Genomic DNA, 24,218 nt, shown 5'->3' with positions numbered 1-24,218 from the left:
TCAGGCCCAAAGCTCTTCAATGTGTTAAACAAAATTGTGGAGGACATGTACAGTCATTACGAGTAAGATTGGCAGCTCTCAATAAAACAGCATATTGCCTGTGTGCAGAGCTGCTTAGCACGGTAAGTCAATGCCCTTGAATGAGCTGTATCTAAATGCAGCTAAAGGCGGGGTCATACATCCAAAAACAGAGTGCAAAGAACTAAATAAACTGGCAGACTTTTTCCTCATTTCCTCTTCCTCCTTCTCCACCCTGAAAGGCTGGATTTTGGTCTGGCTCAGAAGAAGGATGAATCCTCTTGCCTTTTCCAGCTGCAGAGTCTGGAGGAGGTTCACAGCATGCATCACTTTCTCCAAGTATTTTTCTACCTATGAGTTTTCTAGAATGGACTGCAGGTGATCTTTGTTTGAAGGAAAAAAAAATAACTAAATAGTCAAATAGTTCCGGTAACAAAGTTGGCTTCACACAGAGGAAATGAACAGCGTGCTAATTACAGTGCTGTCTCACTGCAGCTTGCTTCACAGCTGTGGAAAAGAATAGGAAAGCACCTTTGATGTGTGCATACATAGATGTGCATACATAGACACCTTTTGCGGCAGCAATAAAAGCATCCTCAGAGTTCAGTGATATTTTTGTTTTCACATGTGTCATGGATGAGCCTCTGCCAGCAGTGTTTGGAGGGAAGTGCAAGTGATAGTAATAGTGGGAAAGACTGATCTGCCAAATAAACGTATTTTGGCAGCGAATGGATTGTGAATGCAGCTACCCCCATCAGTCACATCTGTTTGTGATACTGTCTAGCTGCATTACAGGATCTTTGTTTTAATTAGTTCATATGTATACGTAAGGATGTAGATTATATGTATACTACGTATACAACTTATCTAATAATTATATTAGCTGTACAATAACTTTATAGAAATCTAAAAAAAGATTTTGCAAATGTAGGGAAGGGTTGATCAAACATAGTATGAGGTTCTTCTTTCTGTCTTATGACTGCTTTTGTTGGAGGTATCCCTTTACATTCAGACTTGGCATTAAATAGATGTAATTCAGCACCAAAGGAAAACAGCTCTGAAGGAAGAGACACTTAAATGCAGGCTAAGCTAGGCTCTGTCACATGTAGATCTGAAGCCAGGGTGAAGGCTGTAGCTCAAAGGAGAGGGTGAAGGGAGACAGAAGAACTGATATGTGGTAGAAGTTGTCCTGTGAGAAGGCAGGCAGCAGGGTGGCTGGCTTGGGACATGGCTGTACAGGACAAGTGCTGTGCAAAGTATTGGAGGGATGGGAAGGGATGAACTCCAGCGGTAGTAGGATGCAATTGTGAAAGATTTTCAGGAGGTGAGAAGGGAAGATGACATAACTGCACCAGGGGTGCAGTTGGAGAGGAGTAGGTGAGAAGAAAAAAGATCCTTTGAAACTAGAGCAGAAGGCATTTGTGGTGGCCTGAACAGCAAACTGATGTATGTTTAAGTAGTGGCAGCAAGGATGAAGTCGATAGAACTGAGCAACATGAAATGTGAACATCTGAAGACAGGATGGAAATGATGACAGGAACTTGGCCTTTGAGGAATAACTCTTTCTGATGCCAGGTGTGGTAACCATACAGCATCAAAAAAGGTGTAGTGCAGTCCCCTGTGAAAGTTACTTTTTCTGTTATCTTTGAATCCTCTCTAGTAATACAGGGTTTAACCCTCTTTTTGAATCACATTGGATTCTCAAAATGAATCACTTAATTGCTTAGCCACATATAAGCTAGCTGCTGATTTGCCTTCCTTCTGTAAAATCTTTGGTTAAGTTAGCAGCAATTTCTTCTTCTGGAGGGTTGAAAGGAGTGGATTATGAAAAACTTTTATCCTATGCAGATGAGCTTTCCACTCCGTCTTTTTTCCTTAACCCATTACAAGACAAGGAGTTACAAAATTCTCCCTCATGCCTGTACATTATGCAGTCTGATCAGTTTAAGGTGCTCCTCTGTCCTTACTGACTCTAAGTTAACATTTTAAGAAACGGAGCAGTATAGAATTGGAGCTTGATTTCCCTTCCTTCTCCCCCTAAAGTTAGGCTTAGGAAATCAAAATTTCTCCCTTGTTTCACATAGTGCAAAGAAAATGCAAAAGTTGGCGGGCTATGTAGTCCCTCAGCCTTAGGGATCCAGAGGGTACAGAGGTGGTTTGGGAGTTGTGGCCACAAGTGCCTGTGTGGGAGAAATTCTGCTGCACTCCTGTGTACCATGCTGCTGTCAGTTAGGCACGCACCAGAGCAGACTCTGGAATGTCTTCAGGGTCTTACCCTGTTCTTTTTTCCCCCAAATAGCCATCCAGACTGGAAGGGCTATTCACAACTAACATAGAAGGATTAAAAAACTTAAATATTCAGGATAGAACAGTGCAAAACCCAAAGAGAAATAGGAGAAAACACGTGGCAGTTATAACAAAACTGTAGGCTACTTAAAAAAGGTGCATTATCAGTTTCTGGGGATGTCAGGCATGTTTGCTCTTGATACTGGACTCTTAATCTTGTTTACAATCCTTACAGGAACAATCCTATCTAAGGAAGATTTTGTGCCTGAAACTAGCCTTTGCCTCTTTATGCATAGTTCAAAAGACCTGCCTGTATTTAAGAGGAAAACAAATGCAGGATTCACGTTGTTACAAGTGACAAGAAAGATATCCTTGGGGAAGGAAGGCGAAGATGTTATGTTGAGGGGGGGCAGCAAGCCTCTTACTGCAGTAAAATGTATGTTTGCAGTATAATGAACAGAGAAGGAGTTGCTGAGTGCTTGTCAGGACTAACAGGGGCATAACTGCAGTTTTCAACCACTGAAATTTCAGTACTACTGAGTTGTGATTTGTTTTTTACCAGACTTGTTTATGGAGCTGGTGGAGCCAGTGCTGTAGTAACTGTTTTGAATAGAGGCAAGGCAGGCATCCTTTGGAAGTGTGAATGTCTGAGCTATTACTCTTTTGTAGTGTGTTTTCCAGAAAACACCATTTCTGCCAGATGTTGGAGCAATTCTGTCTTGAAACAACCATGGCAGCTGTTGAGGCACAGCGAAGCACACTGTCCTCCAAGAAAATGCAACTTCATCTAAATTTCCTCCCTCAGACATGTCAGACGTTTGTTATTGTTTGCTGCTTCTCAGATCCCTTTCCTGTTCCTTTGTGAAGCTATTGTATGACAGATTTTTCTTGGCTGGTTGCTTTCTATTTATTATAAAGAAACCTACAGGCAGATATCTGGGCACTGGTATTCTCTGACACCAGCATAGTCAGTTGTAGAATTGTATCAGTGCTTATGTTTTGTAAAATTGATTCTAAGATAATTTCAAGCACTTCTGGTTTTTTTTTTTTTTTTTTATATTTTTATTTAAACACAGAGTGTGGTTTTTGAATAGCAAAATACTTGGGTTCACTGATTCACTTTTTCCAATGCATTTCAAATAAAAAGTTGTATTTGGGTCAGGATGAAAGGAATTAGTTGAAAGGCATTATTTAAAATGCGTTTTTTTAAATCACCTTTGCTTGTGCAGCATAAAACTAGTGTTATTTTCTAGGTGGAAGTAGAAAACTGCAGATTTGTGGTTTGGATCACAGCCTCTGTATAGTATTGTTGAAAAGGTTGTAATAAATTTGCACCTGAAATACATTGGAGATGAGAAATTTACTGTATGTTTCTGAAAGCCCTTTCGTTTTCCAGGGACAGGTGACTATACATGCAAAATTTGGCAAAGACGTTTACCTCCCAAAGGATGCTGAGTTTTACTTTGTTTATGATGGATCCCTGAAGAGGCATGTAATGTTTGCAGAGCGAGTTAGTGACAATGCTCTTCAGTCTATTGTTCCAGGTGAGTGTTAACTACTGTTCACATTTTTGCTCTCTTTGCTGTGCCCTATCTCCATCTCAAAGCTGGGCACAACTGGATGGTTTGGTACAACTCTGGTTTATGGCTCTGTAATGGAGGAAATGCAGGAATTGAATGATGGTCTTTAAGGATCCAGGCTGAGTTTGGCTGAGTGTAGGTGTTCCTGCCTTTCATAGCAATGAACCATAATACCAGCACAGTATCAGGTGTAGACAGTGTTACTGGGCTTGCACAGTTGGGTGTGCATTAAAGTGCAGTCTTCAGGGATGGCATAATTTTCAATGTGAATTAATTCTATTCCACAACTGCTTGCTTCCAGGCATCTTAACACTTCAAAAGTAATGTTTTTGTCTGAACCTTCCCTTGGTGCAGCAGCCAGCCCGACTTCCAAGGCCCTTGTGGTGGAGGCATGCGGTGCTTGGAGCTGTGCTGGAGCTATACACAGTACAGAGGTGTCAGTGAAACCGTTCCAGTGGTGCCTTGCTGCAAACAGGGGGATTTGTTTTGCCTCCCAACTGACCCTCTGCCATGAAGTTTTCCGCCTTATGGATGTAACATAAACCCCTGTTGTCGTCTTTATTGTGTGCTTTGTGACCTTTTTATTTGTGTGAGTGGGTGGCTATAGACATGGTGTACCTGTGCAATAGGATCTGCTTGTTATTTTTTCTTGTTTTCTGAAGGGGATTTAGAGTCTGAGAATAACTGCCGAGTATGAAAAGGGAGTTTGCTGCTGTTACATAGTGGCTGCTTTGATCCTGTGAATGATAAATGATTGTCATGGATTACAACTGGAGAAAATTCAATGCTAGGCTTATTCCAGGACAGCAAAGTTTTGTGGGTTTCTGGTTTGTTTTTTTTTTTTAAGAGGCCTGAAATGACACTGTTAAATGATTGCTTCTGAGCTGTGAATAAAAACAGGAGGCTGCAAGCAACACTTAATCCTCTGCTTGTTCCCAGCAGACGCCATTAACAGATGAAAATAAAGTGTGAGGTTAAAATATAGCCCTACTGATGTTAGTGTTGTTTCATAGTGGCCAAATTAAACATAAGGGAACGAAGAGCAATTTAAAAACAACTGCAGATGTGGTAAGTACATGCTTCCTTCTGCAGTTGCTAGATTGCATATATACTTGGTAGTCGTTCAGGGGTATTTTTTGGAATTTAGATTTGCACCCATAATATGTCATGATTAGCTCTCCTGTGAGAGTTACAGCTTGTGTTTCTTAGATACATGATATCCACCCTCACTTAGATCGCAAAGTAGGAGGAGGAATGCCCAAGGTGCTTAAGAGGTTTGAGAGACAAACTACCTTGGACTTTGAGGGTCCCAACTATAAGTTTGAGAGTTGACACAGCATTTAATCAAGTCTGCAGGAAGCATGAATCATGTATTAGTTAAAAGCTTCTAGGTTTTGGCCTACATGGAGACACCAAGTAGGTACAAAATGGGTGTTAAATAGATATATTATTCAGAGTTTGTGTTGCAGGCCACTGTGCTACTCTTGTAATGCGTATCTCATTTTTCATAATTCTTATCCAGGAACCTTCAAGGTTTTGATTTGTTGGATTTCATATTGATATAGTTACCTCTTCTTTCCATTGTTGTTAAAGAGCCTTCACCTAGAAAGACTATTCTTGATTTAAGTTTGTCAGTATAGCTGGGAGCAGTGGCCATTCACAGTCTAGTCAAGTCCAAGTTCATCACCAGAAATGGTTGGTGGATGTCCTACAACAAAGAGATATGATTAGAGGAAAGAATGAAATAATGCTGGATAAGCAGTCACAGCTCTTAGAGGCAGGGGGGAATGAGGAAAAACTAATGTATTTTCTGAACATAGGTATTGTTAGTGAATAATCTGCATTATAATTACAGGTCATGGATGCCAAGAAGCAGTTGCTGTCTCTGTGTTAATGTACACAAAGGGATACTCACCTGTGGTCCTCGGCAGCTGTCCCGTCAATTACAGGGAGAATCTGTCTTGCAAGTTGTCTCGCTTTCTGGTTGATCATGCGGAACGTGTCACTGCCGCTAGTCATGAGCTGTTGCTGGATAAATTTGGGCTAAGGACAAAAGATCTGCAGTCCCTGGATAACGATTTGATGATGGCTGTTGCTTATGAAGAGTTGCCATCAACCTGGAACATCCTCGGAAGCTGCTCAGAAGGTGGTAAAGTTTTATTTTCAGTTGGAAAGCTTTTAACAGTAGTTTTGCTCACAGTTCAGAGAGAGGTGTCTCATAATTGTATCCCAGGTTCTCAACCCTAGTGTTTTATTTTGTGGTTAAGATGAAAAATTGCTCAAGTATGAGAGGGGCAGTAAGAGATCTGGTTTGTGCCCAGAGGTTTAAAAAGGATAATAATGGTTATTGTAACTTAGTCTCTCCAGAAGCTTTTTGTGCCTTGACTCAGTGTAAGTGCAGTTCTTTATTTATAAATAGACTCTTCAGAATAAAGAGCTGTCTGTTTTAAAAAAGCAAGGATTGTAGCAGTATGAGATATTGCCGCCGTGTTTCCAACCAAGGGAGATATTTTAATTACACAGACAAAAAGGAGATGGTCATAAAACAGAAGAATGTGTTACTGTCGGCAGTGATGTACAGAGTTAATAGAGTTTTTAGCACGGTTCTGTCAGTCTGTTTATGCTTTAAGACTATAATCATTCTTTGGGGAAAATATCATTGAGCAAGCTTCGTGGCTTTTATTTTATTGGAGAGGAAGTGGGATAGAAATATACATGAAACTTTACATTAGGCCATGCTGTTGAAAATTCTGTAACAAAATCAAGTGAAATTTTCCTGGTTTCAGGTTTGACTGCAAACAGAAAACTGTAGTTAGGTTTTGCTGAATAGTATAATTTTTTTTGCAGACCCAGCTGATTTATAGCTGAGGTTGGAAACTCTTAAACTTGATGGCTTCATATGTTTTTCGTTGCAAATTTGGTACTTTTGGCTCTTTTCCTTTTGGCACTTTAAATAGCTAAAAGCCGGAGGACAGGCAGTTTCCGTGTGAGCCAAACTGAAAGAGAGATTCATGCAAGCTTCTGAGAAGTAAAAGCACAGCACTGAGCCCATTTCTTTGGGTGAGGGCTTTTTTCCCTTCTTAAATCTTTCTAATTCTTAATGACAGCTTGAAATCTGCTACTGCCTTCTTCAGGAGAAGGATGGGTTTTGTCTGTCTGTTGTAAACAGCTCTTTCAGGAGATGTAAAAACAAATACCATATCTCATTCAAACATTGGCTAGACAGAAAAGAAAAAAAAAAAGGCTGTTGCTTGTTTCATTTTGATGTGTAGTAAATATTTGTTCATGTTATTCAGCTGCTGGAATGGCTGTTGGATCTTAGCAATGAAGAGCTTGATTCAAAGTCTGAAGAAATCAACTATAGTTTTGTTCATAGACTTGGCTAAGCTTTTCATCAAAACCAGTTGAAGCCCAATGCAGAAGCATCAGCAGGATAACAATGGTACTGAGAGATGCTTGGGCAAAGCTAGCAGGGTACCTACTTGCTTGAAACATGGGGGAGTTTACGCTGGGTGTGTTGTGGGCTCAGAGATTCGGAGATCAGCTCAGCTGATACCAGACTGCTACTCAAACAGCAAAATTCTTTAAGTTTTAGTTATGCTAATTGTTAATTTTCACATGTGCTGCAGCATTTGTAAGGAAAAGAGTATGTTGCCCTCATGATACTTTTATAGGACTGGTATTTTTATGTTTCTATGTCTTTTCCAGTCTTTGTTCACTTTTCAGATTTAAATATTATACATAAACAAAATTAGAATACAGCAAAAAAGCAGGGATGTGTGCCTCAGTCACTGTACAAAGTCTCTGTGAAGGTTTCAAATGTTATACAAGCATGCCACATTAGCGACTGCCTCATGGGCACTGTTGCACTGAAGAGGTGACATCTCCCTTTGTACCCCAGTTACTGCTCTTAAATGAAGCTGTGTTCTTTCCTTGTTTCTGAATAAAACAAAACCTGGGGGCCTTGTAGCCACAGCAAGGAGCTCTCAGTGTAGTGCAGTCCTGCCTCAGCAGTGCTTACTGGCCACCTTTGTTGAGTGTGGAGCTCCTGAAAGCTTTCCGTACAGCTTGTCCTTCAGCCTAAGGGAAGTCAGTCATTTCCTTTGTCTCTCTCTGGGGTCCAGCTTGGGCTGGGCCTGACATATATTTTGGTATCCCCTAGGCAGTTTGTATAATTTTTGTGGCTCCTGTATCCTTCTCTCTCGTTTCTGAAAATATAGTTTTGATTCTTCTTTCATACAGCTTTATTTCTTTATTTGGTTCTTCTTTCTACAGCCGTATTCTTCTTTCCTCTGATTCTGAGAAGCACTGACTCTTGTTGCTTCCTCATGCTGTCCCCATCACTGTGTTTTTGTCCCCAAAGCCAAGAAGCCAAGCATAGTTGAGGGAGCCCTGTGCATGCAGATGAGGGAGAGGGAAGGACAAGGGGGTGGACCAGGGCAGGAGGGCTTCAGATCTCAGCACAGTTGAGGAGTTGATTAATCATCTTCCACCATGAGGTGATCAAGAGTTGTCCCAGCACTCCATTTCTTCCCCATGTTCCGAAAGGTCAAAATGTGTGGGAAAGAGAGACTTTATAAGGATTTAGAAAGAGGGTGAGACTTTCTTTCCCTAGCTGCTGTACCTGCAACTCTTTGCCCCAAAGGTCTGATGGTGTCATGATGTGTGGCTTTTTAGTATTAGTGTGAAAGATGTGGGTGCTATCATCCTTCACTAGTTAGGACCTCATGTTTGTGAGATTCTGTTAGTTTTCAGAGCTCCTGGGCTATTTGTACTGGAAAAAAATTACTTTTGAGCGACACATGGCTCTAGAAAATTATTGCACCATCTGGTGTTTTGGACCTCATTCATTTTTTTGAGGATTTAGAGACATACGGGTTGATGGAAAAATAGAATAATAATTTATTCATAGGAGTTTTGGTATTCAGAAGAAGTGTTTGTATTCCCTTTATAAGGTATAAAAAGGATCAGATAGAAAGAGCCTGGATTGTCTAGGGAGCCTTGCAAATAATTCGGGAATTTAGTGCAGTTGCACAGGTCAGGACTTGTTAGCCACATTGTTTAAAGTTCAACAAGAGAAACAGGAAAGCATGAACCTGTCAGTAATCCTCACTTGTAGTAAGTGCCTGTGTGACAGCTATGTCAGAGGCTGCTTACTCGCACAAACTGGTTGGATTTTGAGATCACCTGGCCCACAAGCAGTTTGCTGCTAGAGGAAACTGGGGACCTAACTTGCTCACACATTTATTTGTTGCTGGGTTTGAAGAAAGGGGAAGAAGGGTTAGTGAGGAGGGAGAGGGAGAAGCTGATTTTCTTTTTGATTGCACCTTATAAAGAATATTTTCCTTTTGAAAATTGTATTATCTAATTTAGGTATTAAATTGTATCCAATCAGTATTAAATAATAAGCAAATAACTTGTTGCAGCTGCTTAAAAAAAAAAAGAATAATTTTCTTCCAACAGTTTTTCAGTTTACTAAGAAAAAGAAAAAAGATGAAGTGGGTTAATGTGGAAAAGAAAAATGCTTCCAAGTAACCTTTCCCCTCTTAGTACCATCAAGTTAGGGCAGTGTTTTAGGAGTGTCAGCCCCCAAGGACCATCAGACATCGGTTGTGCGTCTGCAGTGCAACTTTTTGTCCTTGACACACTTATTACTTTCCTTGGCTGTCAGAGAGGGAGCAGGAGCACCGGAGCCATCTGCCTTACACACAGGAGGCTGAGGGCATCTCTGTTTCTGGCTGTTTTAGGGGCATTGCTGGGAGTGTGAGTGCAGGTTGTCTGGGCGATTTAACTATGCTGGTAATCAAACAAGAACATTTGCTGCTGGCTTTGCCACTATTTAGTTATTTTCAAGAGGAAGAGTGCTCCTTTAAGTTTAAAGCTATCAGTAGAAGCAATAAAATTATGACCTGAATTAGGAAAAATTAGTTGTGGATTATAGGGAAGTATCTATACTTGTTTAATTCCCTTTCATGAAGGAGAGTTTCCATTTTATTTCATAAATGCTTCATAATTGTTTTCTAGGATTGGGTCTTGTGTCATGAACTGAAGTACCCAACCTTGCTGCTTTATAGTCTGCCTTTAGGGAACACTTTTAACATTTTCTGTGTCATTTTTGGCATTGCTGCCCTCTCCCTGCCCTTTTCTTTGTAAATCCTGGTCCTATTTCCACTTGGTGTTAAACACATTCTTCCTAAGCTGCACCAGTTCAAAGCTGGCTGATGCATGTTGTATTTTTGATCTAAATTGAATACTGTGTCTGCTTTTTCCTCAGTTGGAATTTTAGATTTCTTTTTTCCTGCAGAAGGAAAGGGAGATGGTGGCAAAGTCCATGTTCTCTTTCATGGAATTAGGAAAACACTGGGAACAGCAGATAAGTATTTCTAGTTATGGTAAGATTTGTGAGGAGAGGTAATAATTTTTTGGTTGGACAGTTCAGGAGGTTAGAGAAACAGACAAATCTTTGGCCCTGTAGGAGTCTGTTGCTTTGGAAACCGCATGGAACAGAGGAAAAGCAGTAAGTCAAGTGAAACTTCACCTGACAGTGTAGATGGTAGCACCATCCACAGCCTTTACTGCATGTGGCTAGTGGCTGGGAGGCTTCTGAAGCCTTCCTGATGCTAAAACTGCTGCAAGACTCCTTACAGTCCACCCTTGAGATGGAGCTTAACCTTCCTCAGTTTCCTCCTCTTCTCAAGGAGCATTGATGCCAGCCTCTGGGTGTTGATAAAGGTCTGATGAATAGGGGAACTAATTAAAGAAAAGTGGGATATGCCAGATATGAAGTGGAAAGGGGAGATGTCATCACAGCTGTGCCCTCTGGTGGGCTGTTACGTACCTGACTTTGTGCATCACAGTCAGTGTCTATTCACAAAACTGCTTGTGTCTGTTTTTGCAGGTACACTGAAGACGGCTTTATAAACAATCTCATATCTAATGGAAAAATAAAAAAATGAATAGCAGTGCATGAAAGTATGAAGCCAGGAAAAACTGGAATTTGTCAGCCAGTTTTGATGTTTCCCCTGCTTTTCAAGTCACAAGTCTTGTGGTTTTTAGTCTCCTTCCAGGAAATGAATGAGATTCATAGCCCAGAAAGGGCTTAGTCATTTCTGTCAGAAATATTTGGTTCCAGTTTATTGTTTTGGACACAGGAAAGGATTCAGGTGCAAGGAAGAACAAAGGATTTATTTAATGTTTAAAACAGAGTGTGTTTGGCTTAGCTCTTTGTAAGTCAAACAGAGTGTTTGGTCTGGAAAATCAGGATGCAATGCAAAACAACGTCCTGGTAGTGTGTATCTTTTACAGCACCACTTGCCTTGCAGTAGCTGACCCTGTATGAATCAGATGTCTTTCAGATCTTAGGAACTATTGGTTTTTTTGTCTTGATGGAAATGGTGTTTTATACCATTTAAATACGAGTATGTTGAAGAAGCCTTACGTTTTCCTTTTCCATATCTTCTTCCTGTTTGCCACTGAATGCAGTTGAATTAATGATGTTTTTTCACATTTTTTAAATTCTTGATGGTTTTCTTTTTGTCTTTGTTTGGTTTTGTGTTGTTCTTTTTTTTTTTTTTTTTTTTCCCCCCCTGCTTGTTTTCCAACCCATTGTGCCACATTTGAAACCTACCTTGAGGGAAGGGGGAAGGAAAGTGAAAAGTATGGGAAAATGCCATTTGTTCTGTCATGGTGAAAAGCTGTAAGAGGAAGCTGGTGAACTGAAAATTGTTCTTAAAAGTGCTCAAACTGAGTTGTTTCAGAATGTTAGCCTTCTTTTTACTGCAAATATTTTCTTTTTAGGGTGTCTATTTAAAAGTTTAATAGCAGTCATCATGTTTTGGTTTTTTTTTTTTATGTTGCGCAATTTGGATGGAAGGGGTCCCTATAGATGGCTTGGTCTTACCGTACACTAGCTTTGAAGTTGGATCAATTTTGAGCACCTCCAAGGATGGACAGTTTGTAGCCTGTCTGGGTGACCTGTCCCAGAATTCAACCAGACTTGCCCCGAAAAATGAATTTCTTCTATTGAAAGAGCATATTTACTTTTACGCTTATCCTTTCAACTTTACAATTTGTATTTCGGATTTTAGTATCATGAAGTTATTAGTAATTGCTTTATGTCATCAGCTTCTGCTCAATCCTGGGCAAGCCAGGTGGGAGTAGTAAAATGAGAGTAGTTCAGCAAACACAGTCAGTAGAGGTGAAGGATGGGGAGGAATGTGAGTTGCTGTTTCTAACAAAGTACATCAGGGGTGAAAACAGCTGGTGGAGCTTCCTAGTGGTTCTGCTACCATGTGCATCCAAGCTAGCCATGAACAAATTTAGCTTAAGCTTCCATGGAGGTTGTTAGGTCAGGCAGGTAGAACTTTGTTACTAGAATATTTATGGTGAGATAATAGAAGTTATTGTTGTAGAGGGTGTTCAAGACCACAAAGATTAATTGCTGCTTATCAGTTATTTTTAGAACTAGGTTCTTTTGTAACAGACTTGCTCGTACTGCACTGTTTTTAAGATTTGGCCACCAGAAGAGTAACTTTATTTGCTGCAGTGGCTGAGCAGAGAGAAGGCTATCCTTCTTTAGGGAAGGCTTGCTAAGGGCTCCCTTTTTGGTGAGTGGAAAAGCCCTGATCTTGCCTGCCCCAGAGCAAGTTTATCTGGCTTTTTTACAGTGTTACAATATACATTGAAACGCAGTGGGCCCAGGCCAAAGCGTTAATTAGAGAATGGAGTTCAGATGAAAGGTTGTCTTTTTGTTTCTGCGTTTTTAATCTGAGGGTTGGGGTGTGGTTAGTATGTAATCAGATGCTTAGTGTGCTTAATACTGGTAGATACATTTGCATGTGTTTTAATTAGATGGTCATACATGCTGGCTGGTTATTAACACTGTATACAGAAAAACTGGTGTAGTTGGAAGCATCTCAAGAAAGTAGTTTGGTGTCTAAAGAGGGACTTCAAGCAGAATTTAAGTACTCCAGACTAAGGAGCAATTTTGAAAGCTCTTTTTCAGTGAGCATTTTACCCTGGAAATGCATAATGTTTGTTCAAGGCCTGTGTTTTGGACATGCCCGTTTCCTGGACATCTAAACTTGGAACTTCCGGATGTACACAAAAACATGCCAGACAAGCAAGTGCTGGTGCCTGGTGTCTGGTGATGCTCTGCAAGGGTCCGGACTGGTAGCATAGCCTTGAGTTTGCTAGAGTCCTTGTCGGGGAGACTTTCTAAAGTATAGAGATAGCACTGGGGCTAGTGCAAAGCACATATGATGCTATCAATCTTTGGGGAAGAAAAATAGAAACACAGAAAGAGAAGACACTGGCACACATGTTTGTACTGTGTCTGAATAGTTAGGGCATTCTCCGAGCAAGTGAGACACACAGGCTCCCAGCATTTTAATAAAAATCATGCTTCCATATTCCTTATGTGCTGACTTTACCCAGCCACTCACCCACTGTGTGGGTTCTGTTCTTGTGAAGCTGCATCTGGTGTACTGCATCCAGCTCTAGCATTCCCAGCACAAGAAAGGCATGGACCTTTTGCAGCAGGTCAAGGGAAAGGTCACAGAAATTATCAGTGGGCTCCTATGAGCCTGGAGAAGAGAAGGCACTGGGGAGACCATATTGCAGCCTTTCAATATATAAAGGAAGCTTATAAGAAAGATGGAGACAGACATTTACCAGGGCCTGTAGCAGCAGAACAAGGGGCAACAGTTTTAAACTGGAAGAGGCTATGTTTAAATTGAATACAAGGAAGGAATTTTTTATTATGAGGGGGGTGGGACACTGAAACAGGTTGCCCGGAGAAATTGTGGATGTGTCATTACTGAAAGTGTTCAAAGTCATGTTGATGGAGCTTTGGGCAAGCTGATCTAGTAAAAGATGTCGCTGCCCATGGCAGGGGGTTGGACTACGTGATCCTTAAAGGTCCTTCTGACCCAAGTAATTCTATGGTTCTATGTTGCTGTTTAGCAAAGCAGTTCTACAAATGCTTGAGTTGGATTCAGTGGACATGAAGGTTGTATGTGCTTGAAAACTGTGTATATGCCATTTCACTTGATAGATATGCAAGCACTATAATTCATATTAATGTTGGTAACTAAAATGCCTCCAAAGGCCGAAACTAGAAATATTTTGCAGACCTTTGAGGGAAAAAAACATAGTTCACTACTTTCCTCTATGGCCTAGGATCCTGCAGCAGATCCTGTGTCCAACTGGACACATTTTGGCCTAGAATCTGAAATGGGGAGACAAAGAAGAAAATCTGTTGCCCAGAACCTGGGAGGATAAGTATTGCGTGCACTAGATCACGTTTTGGCTAGCCAAAAGTAAGAGGAAAGTCTGAAGACTTTATTTTATAAAGTAATGATGTGACATTTTACATGTGTGTTCTAGAAATACTTAGGTACATACTGTAAATATGTTTAGTGATATTCTGGTATAAAGAATTCCCCCTGCATCTTGTTAATGTGTCTGCGTCTGTTAGAATGGCAGTGAAACAGGTTTCAGATGCTACACGCAGGTTTGCTGTTACAGTGTTACAGTCTTGTGTTCTGAAGCTCCGTTTTACTATGATCTGGAATTTATTTCATTTATTGAAGGAAGCTTGATCTGGTTTTCCTGGATTTGATGCTGTTGAAAGTTTTAATTCTACTTGAAGTGGAAAGGTAGAAGTCTGGATGGATTGCCACCGAATAGTCAGAGCAAAAACTCATCACCAGTGGAGATCATGCAGTAATTTTTCCCTGTGAAGTGGTAGAGCAAGTTCCTTAGGTTCCTTGCCATTCTGGCTTTATGAGATGAGAGAGCTAGCATTTTTAATACTACAACATTTCAAGGCCAGTGTTTTCAAAGGAAAATAATGATTTTTCCCCCCTAAAGACAGCGTTCCAAAAGGTCCAGCTCTGGGAAAGGCAACTCTCCTGTTAATAAGATGTCCAGAGAGAACATACTCAGCTGACATGTGACAAGCAGCCTTTTGCTATGTAAAACGAAGCTGTGAAAGGAAAGATGTGAGTCTTATGCCTGTTTTGGGTGGGTAAAGAAGCAGCAAGCTTATATTGGGAAAGGGTGAGCTAAGTTAGGCATTTGAAATCTTTGCAACTGAAAGGATAAAATCATCCCTTGTGTAGATTGCCTACGAAGTTTGTGAAAGCCTCTTGTATTTGGAAGGGTTTTAGGACAGATGAGACAAACATCTGTCAGGAGCTATTCAAGTTGAACCAATCGTGTTAAGGCAAGGAGTGGATGAGAGACCTCTTGAGGACTCTTCAAGGTTGTTTTTTTGGTTGTTTTTTTTTTATGATTCTATAAAATAAATATTCCTGACACTTTCAGAGGAAGTATTTAAACTGAATAGGAGTCAGCCATGAGCCACTGTATTTACGTGTGACTACACGATACCTTTGCTCAGTGCATAAGTGTTTCTGAAAAACTCTTGTATTAGCTTTTTCTGCTGTAGGATTGCTCTCCATCAGACAGTTGTATCTTGTAAATATTGATGCAGAGAGGAAATCTGACAGCAATTTACTATTGATTTTAACTGTATTTACACAAATGAGTGTATGTACCTATGTATGCTTCAGGCGCTTTGCTTTTCCTTTGCCATTGGAGCGCATAATTTTTAATAATGTGTTCTGAACTGGTTGGGTAGCAGGGAAGAAAGAGTGTGTTGAATCAGGATGATAAATTTCACTGGAAACCTAATAGATTTCAGCCAGTTGTTCTAAGAGCTGTAGAGTAACTGCCCTTAAATACTTGACCTTTGTGAGTGTACCCTTATATTTAACCTCATACCAAAATGTCAGTGTAAGGAACAGGTTAAGTGGCTCTTGATCTTAATTTTATTTATTGCCTTTAAATTGCAGAGGCTTTGTGTTTGAGACTATATGTAGACAGGTAAACCCATCTTCGAATAAAAGCCAAGGAAGGGCTTGGGTAGAGAATCAGCATCTAGTGACTAACTTACTGTTGTGTACTCATTTATTTTAAGCTTCATCCTGTTGAGCTTGATGATTATGTGCTAAAAAGCGAAGAGGAAGAACTGGCAGGTGAGGTCACCTTTCTGAAAAGGGAGACACAAGAATTATCCTGTATATTTTACCCACATGATTATCAGCTTATGGCTTGCTGTACTGCTAAGGATCTCTTGCAGTGACGTCTTGAAAAATCATCCCCTGCCTCCTTTATTTAATTTTTGTTTTTTAAATTTTGGTACTTGGCTATGCTGCCAGATGTTTTATGTTGCTGAGGCAATGCAAAGCAGCTGCAAAATTGCCTGTTAACTATCTTCTGAAATATATTAGGACATCTGTTGTACTACATGCAGGGAAAGAGAGAAATGCTGAGATTATCTAATTCAAGCTGTTTTCTGCACGTGGGTCAATCCCAAGCGCGAATACAGGCTGGGCTGAGACTGGGTTAAGAGCAGGCCTCAGAAGGACTTGGGGATGTTGGTTGATGGAAGCTCACCACAACGCAGCAGTGTGTGCTCACAGCCCAGAAAGCCAGTGTACGCTGGGCTGCATCGACAGGAGCGTGACCAGCAGGTCGAGAGAGGGGATCCTGCCCCTCTACTGTGTTCTCGTGAGACCCCACCTGCAGTTCTGCATCCAGCTCTGGGGCTGCCAACACAAGAGGGACCTACTTGAGTAAGTCCAGAGGAGGGCTACAAATAAGATCAAAGGGATGGAGCACCTCTCCTATGAAGACAGACTGAGAGAGTTGGGCTTGTTCAGCCTGGAGAAGAGAAGGCTCAGGGGAGACTTTAGAGCAGACTTTCCAGTACCTAAAGGAGCCCTACAGGTCATCTGGAGAGGGAGTTTTTACAAGAGCATGTAAGTATAGGACAAGGGGTAATGACCTGAAACAGAAAGAAGGTAGATTTAGATTACATATTAGGAGGAAATTCTTCACTATGAGGGTGGTGAGATGCAGGAACAGGTTGCCCAGAGAAGTTTTGACTGCCCCATCCGTGGAAGTGTTCAAGGCCAGGTTGGATAGGGCTTTGAGAAACCTGGTTGAGTAGAAGGTGTCCCTGTCTGAGGTATGTTTGAACTAGGTGATCTTTAAGGTTCCTTCCAAAACAAACTATTCCATGATTCCATGATTCTTTGATGAAATTAGATGGCATTGGGATATCATAGTTTAGCTTCATAGGTGGAATTTAACTCTGTTGATTTCATTGAAAGATGTATTCTGCCAAAGTCCTTTTGTAGGTTTGAGCCTGAGCTGTTATATTTCTGCAGATGATAACAAGGTTTTTTTTGATGCTCCCTAGCCAAGAAAATGGTGGAGTTTGTTACACATGATTTTGTTTGTCTATTGTATTTTTTCAGAGCCTAAACATAAAGAAACTCTTCTCCACCTTGTGATGAAATTGGGCTTGGTTAAGCTTTCCCAGTTCTTAGCAGCCCAGCCTGGAGGGTCATCAGCATTAGCATTACCTAATGATGATGGAGCAACGCCATTAGATTTGGCTTTACAAAATGGACACTCTGAACTTGTAAAAGTCTTCACAAAGTGAGTATAATGGTTTGCTGCTTCCTCTGAAAAACTCCTGTCAGTTAAGCGATGTTGGGGAGTACTGGTGTTATTGAGAGTTGATTATTTTGTGTTGGTTTCTGTTGCTTTTTGCCTCTATTACCATTTTAAGTGTTAAACTATTTGCAATTGAAGGAAGTTTATGGTTTGCATCCTTCATTACATTTGCAAGTCAATTAATAGTCAGTTAAGTGGCAGAGGACCAGCTGCACTGTAAGGTACCTTTCCCAGCACTGTTGCAGCTGAATCCTGACACATTACCAAAAAGTAAGGACACCCATTAAAACACATATGGACAAATATTTATTTTTATAAATATATATAAACATAACCACAGGACCTGACTTTCACAGAAATTCAGCATATTTTGTGCCCTGTGTAAAGCTCAGGTATGGATGGGTAAGGGATGGATGGATACCTTATCCATACGGATGGATGGGCTGCAGCAAAGCCAGTGCTGCAGCTATAACTATTTTGCCAGAGAGCTGCCACACTGATAAATGACTTGAAGTAATTTCTGGAACATTTAAGTTGTCTGGAGTTTCCTATATATGGACCTGAGGAGCTGCGTGGGGTATATGTGTGTGTATGTGTCATGGGGTATGAAATGTTCAGCATCAGTTGCCCCTTCTCACTGTTGGCTTTTATTTGCAAATACAAACATACAAGAATTGGGTTACATTTTTGTTTGGTATGTGGCTCTTTTGGCTCTGGCTCCATGCAGCCTATACTTCATGTGAGACTTAACCTGTACTTCAGTTTGAAAAAAACCCCTTGAACACTGGTACAGTACATTATGTTCTTGTATGTTATCCTAATGAATGTCTAATTTCTTTGTAACATCCAAACAGTGCTGTGCTCTCTTGAGATACTTTCTGTCCTTCACAGTTGTGGGATAAAAAACCTGCAAGCTGCCAGTTGTGTCCTACTGCCATATATGGCAAGGTTAACAGGAAAAGGTACAACTGCTAATTTAGGAGAAATAGGTGTTGTCAAGGCTTGCTTTTGTGGCTTATTTTACTAATGAGTAACCATCTAGAGCTGATGATTATTCCCTGCTGATGGCTGGAAGTATCTGTGTGTTCTTAGGCCTGAATAGAGTAACTGGTAAGTATTGTTTGCCCAGCTGTGTTTTCTGTGGATGTTTCAGATTTTCTGCCTCTATTTTTTGCAGCGGGTACACTGAGATCCTGTTGGGCTGTGTCAAAGGCGAGCCAGAACCTCGCTGCGGCTGTGCTTTCATTCTACCTGTGCGCAGAGCATCTGCTTTGGTTTAAATTGTATGTTGTTCCAGTTTCCAGGGCAGACACTCGCTTGACATTTCAAGAGCGGAGATCAGTGAGGGAGCTTGTGTGCAGTTTATTCATTCATCAGGAGCTCTGACACTGACATTTAGCCACACCACACAGCACTTGCTGGAGTCAGACATTAAGCTCTTCAGAAAATACTTCTGGGACAGACCTCTTCTTTACCAGGTAAATAGCTGTGTAGCTCAGGGGTTGTCCAGAGATTTTATTCAGTAATTTCCAACTATAGACTCTTTAGGCTAGATTTGTTTTTCTTGAGTAGCCTATCAGTTTAAGCTGCCTCTGTCACTAATGGCCAGCATAATCACAGGATTACTGTTGTGGGCTTCTACTTTGCGTAAGTGTAGCACATTGTATGTGTGAAGTTGGAGGATAAGAGACGTTGAGCACTTTATGGAAGCCTCCTTTACCTCCCAGGTTGTTTGTGAATCAGTGTGGACTCTACAGTGAATCTTTCCTGCAATCTCTGTGTCTTTAATTGCATTGCCATTGTATTCACATTGGTACTTTGAAATACATAATTTAATTCCATTCTTTTGTCTAGTAGTGTAATGCCTGGAAGCCTTTATCAAGAGCCAACCCCACTGTATTATTTACAGCAGAAATACAGAGTGCAGACTTTTGCTACAGAGTTTAGTTATGGCTTAGTAGGTCTTATTTTACTGTAAGGTATCTAGAGCACTGCTGTGGTATTCTTCAGGTTATCTCTCAGTTTCTGTGAAGTAAAGAGGAAAACACTTGAAATCACATGATCTTTAATAGCAGTGCAGGTGCTCACTTATGGTTTTAGATCGATAATACATGAGTATATAAAATCAGTGAAATAAAACCACACTAAAAATAGGTTTTTCTTTTTTTTTTTTTCTTTTTCCTGGTCTTAAAATTTTTTACTTTCCATGCTTAAGTTATGCTTTCATACTTGGATGCTGATTTTCCTTGGGTTGTCTTTATTGCATTCTGCATGGTGGTTTTTTTTTTTACCTTAGAGTGTGATCCACATGTTATTTTTAACACATAAACTTAAGGGGTGATACATTGTATAGGCCTTATGTATAATCTTGTGTAGCTACACTGCCAAGATTTTGATTTGTTCAAATACAAAGAAGTTCTTCTGTGTTTGTAGCTTGCAGAATACCTACAATTTGTGTGTAGCTTTTACATGGAAGCAATAGTAAACTCAATAGCAAAACAAAGACTGTAATAAAGAATGCATGGTTATTTGTATCATTGGCTCTTTCTTGCACTCATCAAATCCTTGCTCCTTTTTCAGTCTTTGAAATAGCAAGAGAAAGTGTGGTAGGGTAGATGTTTGCACAGCTCTCGGAGACAAAGACTCTTTAAAGGCTGCAAAATTCTTCTCTTGGTGTTTTCAGGAAAAAGCTACTACCTTTCACTTGTGGGTTTCCTTTTTGCTTATTCCTGTACTTGCAGCAGTCTAGATCCTCCATTGTGGAGACCTGCCCAGTGTTAATATCACACTACTTTTAATAAAGCAGAAATAAGCCAGAATAATTGGGAAGATCACATGGTTTAGTTCATTTCCCATACATCAGAGATCATCATGAAGTGATGATATGTGGGGGGATGACCGAAGTGTCATGTTTAGACGATGTATTACGTGCAAAAGGTAAGGTAAAATAATTTTTTTTCTTGTACTTACAGCCCTTACTGGGATCCAAAGCATAATATAGCATTAGAAATTCCATGATACATAGTCTTTTTAAAACAGAGGTAGAATTTATTGCTGTACTGGAGTATTCAGCAGCAGACTAAGACTGTACATCTAGTTTATTGTATATTGAGACTGCATAAATGATCACATTGCTATTTTAGGCTTGCATCAGACATGGACTAAAGAGAACGGGCTTGTCTCAGTTATGGTGGCATGCAGCGTTGTATTTGTACGCATGCAGTGCATGACCTGGGGAGCAGCACAAACTATTTTTGCATTTATTCATGCGGAAAAAATCCCAATCTTTCTCAAATATGTTTTGTAACCCCTGCTCTGTGGGTTCTTAGTCCCTTAACTAATCCTTACAAGTCTAAAAGAGTAATGGAAAAGTTAAAACAACTTGTCATAAGCTAGTTACCCATACAGGAGCCATGCTTTCACTGGAGACCTGCAGGGGCTCTGCAGTTTAAAAAGTGTAGACCCACAGGTTTTGTGGCTGTGCTAGGCAATACAGAGAAGAGATTTTTGGAAATGATGAGGATGAGCGTGGAATTGCTTGAGCTCTGTGCAACCTCCTTGGGGCAGAAATCGATGTGGTGGTAGCAGTACCCATCAGTGAGGCCACATGGTTCATCGTGCACCTCTAGCAAAGGCCCTAAGCAGCACGTGGAGGTGATCCATTTAGCTGTCTCTATTGCTGGAGGCAGCACGGGCAGTGCAGGGGAGAGATGCTCTGTGAGCGGAAAAGAAATCTGGGACTAATGGACACATGTGAAATACTGTCAGGGTATTAAAAAAAAGAAAAAAGACCGAACCAGGATAATCATCCAAAATGATCAAGATAACTTATGATAGTGTAAGTAATTTTGTTGCCTGGTGGTGAGCACACGTAGTAGTTGCCCTGGAAGCAGTTGATTTATTTCTGCCTGACAGGTATAGGAGTAGGAAGGTGTCTCACACATAGAGGAGCAGCAAAAAATGTAATTATCCCCTCTGAGGTGGGGGTTATAGCTCACTTGACTGCTTTCAAATCAGTTTGGCTGCAATATTCAGCATAGAGTCATCCCTCACTTTTTCATTTGTACTCAGATTATCATGCCTTTTTTCTGTTTGTTGTTCTGGTAGATGACAAATACACAGCAACCTAACTAGAGGGAAAAACTAAAAGCAAGCAGAGTTGTAGATGAAACTACTCAAAAGGAGACATTCTCTCCTCCACATCCTTTACTTATAATCTTTGAAGCTGCTAAAATAAGGCATTAGATCTTAGCCCCCTCTTCCTCTTGAGCAGGAGTCATTAGTCAGTGTGTTTATCTGAGCGAGGAGGTCAGCCCAGCCAGGGGCCACAAATGCAGGGAGGGAGTGGCTCCTGCATTCCAGTTGGGTTTACCATGTAGTTAGCGTTTAGTCCTGGTTTAGGTTCTTTGTATTGCCCACCCATCAAAATTTCTTGTTTTATAGAGATGCTCTCAAGGTTAACCAGACTTCTCAACAGAGCTGTTACACGAAGCTGCTGTGCTGCTGTTCTCATATAGAAGGAGGTTATAAACAATGCATTGTAAATGTTAAATCTGATCCTTTGGCTTCCTTGTATATTGTAACCAGGAGGTAATTTCTCATCTGCAGTTAAAAATATTTTACCAGTTTCCCTCTTGAGGAATTGCTACTGGTTTCCTTTGGAGGGTAACCGATAAAATACTCTGTGGAATCTCTCTCAATCATTTTAATATTGCTTATAACGTATTTGTTTGCTAATCTTTGATACTGTTTTTGAGTTTTCAGATAAATGTCATATACATCAAATACAGTTACTGTCATTTTGATTTCTTTTTTTTAATAGAGTATTAATTCAAACCAAGTTGAGATGATGGAAGGTCCAAAAATTCCCTGCACTACAAGCCATATAGAAGGTACAGTTTTTTATTCCATAATTTTAATTCCATAATATAGTTTTTTATTCCATAATTTGCAGACTTTAAAAGCTTTAGAAAGTTGGCACAAATTCAGACACTATTTATTTATTCAGAAAGATCATATGTTTCATGACACTAGAAACCTGTAAGTAGACAACAGTGAAATACACTAAGAGTTGTGTAAATCGTGATACTCCCCACAGAGTGTATCTTTTCCAATGTCAGACTGAAATTGTGCACAAAATATTATGGCATTTATAGTGACCAGAAATGCTTCAACTAATTTTGAGGCAGAAAAATGTCAGAAATTTCCAGGAGAGGGCAGTATTTAACTGAATGAACACTCCAGCTTGCAAAATCCAGTAAAGCCGAACAAGCCAAGTTGATAAGGATAGGAGCAAAATAACGTTTGGTATGAATAGTTTTTGGGATCCAATCCAGACTTCTTAATGTGGAAAAGTTCCCATTAGACATTCAGTATTTTGGTGAACATTTTACCTCTGTAAGTATTGTGGGACTGTGCTTGCAGATGAGAATGCTCTTTCATTACCAAAATATATGCTGGTATGCATTGGACGTACAAGCATGTCTTACAGCTAAAAAGAAAACCACAAAAAAAGCATCAGAAGTATGACACTTTGGGCATTTACGTATGATTGTTAGAAATTAATTAAAGGTTTTCATCCATCAGTTGGCCATTTGCTTGTGTGGCTGGTGCTGTGTATTTGGATAAAGCAACAAGCTGGAAACCGTGAGCTCCATGAGAGGTTCAGTCTTGCTCAGTGGCAGTGCTGGAAGCTGCCCTACTGAGGGCAGCAGGACTGTGAGCACCTGCATAAATTGCTGATAGGATCAGGGCCAGACTGAGGGAAAGGAATGGGACTGCAGTTCCAGGTGGCACCTGCTAGAAACTTTTACATGAATGGATAAACTGGGGACACAGACATCATGTAGCTCTTGTTTAAAAATGTAGGCTGCCTTTTTTAGTGCTGGAAAAGGGAGTTTTATACCCAACGTTTCCACCAGCATTCTGCCATTAGAAGGTAAATTTATAGAGAAATGATAAGCAGTTGTTAGCAGTTGCAAACTATGCATCTGTTATTGTAAGTGTAAGTGGCAGTTTACCGTACAAGGTTTGTGAATTACTTTGGTGATGCAGTGTGCAAACATTGACTCTGGGTATTCATCTGCCCAGCGTGATCTTTGTGCTGCTCCTCAGGGATAGAAAGTGAATGGCCTGGATTGGTAGCACTATATGTGGCGGTAGCTTGGGCAATACAACTTCTAGGTGATAATTACTTCGGTGTTTTTCACTAAAGGCAGTTTTAATTCTGGCCGATTTGGCACAAGCAGATAATGAACATCAGTGGATATTGGCTGTCCAGAGGGAGAATCACCAGTTCAGGACATCTAGTTTCATTTTGGATTCTGACTGTAAAGTTTCTCATCCCCCCTTTACGCCAAAGATACTTGCCATAGATATTGGCATAGGCACACCTACCTATTTCTGTTTTCAATGGAAGTTATACACTTCTATGCCTTTATGCATCAGAGTTATTTTGTGCCTGTTTAAAAAAAAATACCCGTAGTTCAGCAGCAAGAAGCAAAATATGCCACGTTTTGTCAGTATGCAGGACCTATATGCAACCATGTAGTAATCATGCTTGCACGCTTTGCACTCTGTGTTAGGTACTTGTAGACATGAGGAGCCTATAACTATTGTTTGTATGCTGATGAGCAGCAAGGTTTTTGAATCTTCTTGGGTTTTGATATTGTTATTGGTTACTGTGTTTCTATAAATGAGACTTTTTTTTCAATTTATTTTTTTTTACCACTTTCACTAACCACCACCAAATCCAGATACTCAAAAATCATGAATAATTGCTACTGGTGACCAGCAGCCTGTCTT

At 40.4% G+C, this 24,218-nt stretch overlaps 1 protein-coding gene across 1 annotated transcript in view; it reads left to right on the top strand.

The window, feature by feature from the left end:
• The window catches only part of ARHGEF28 (Rho guanine nucleotide exchange factor 28), a gene marked incomplete at both ends in the record, with an annotated part of 116,740 nt that overhangs the window by 15,585 nt on the left and 76,937 nt on the right, over positions 1-24,218 (top strand). Inside the window, 5 exon segments of the mRNA XM_080638411.1 lie at positions 3,701-3,848; positions 5,740-6,033; positions 17,213-17,396; positions 18,712-18,892; positions 22,237-22,306. Coding sequence (XP_080494537.1) covers positions 3,701-3,848; positions 5,740-6,033; positions 17,213-17,396; positions 18,712-18,892; positions 22,237-22,306 — 877 coding nt within the window.

This window comes from Psittacula echo, assembly GCF_963264785.1.
Source record: "Psittacula echo genome assembly, chromosome: Z".
Taxonomy (NCBI): Eukaryota; Metazoa; Chordata; class Aves; order Psittaciformes; family Psittacidae; genus Psittacula; species Psittacula echo.
The sequence above is the reverse complement of the archived record's forward strand: the minus strand, read 5'-3'. Positions and strand labels throughout refer to the sequence as shown.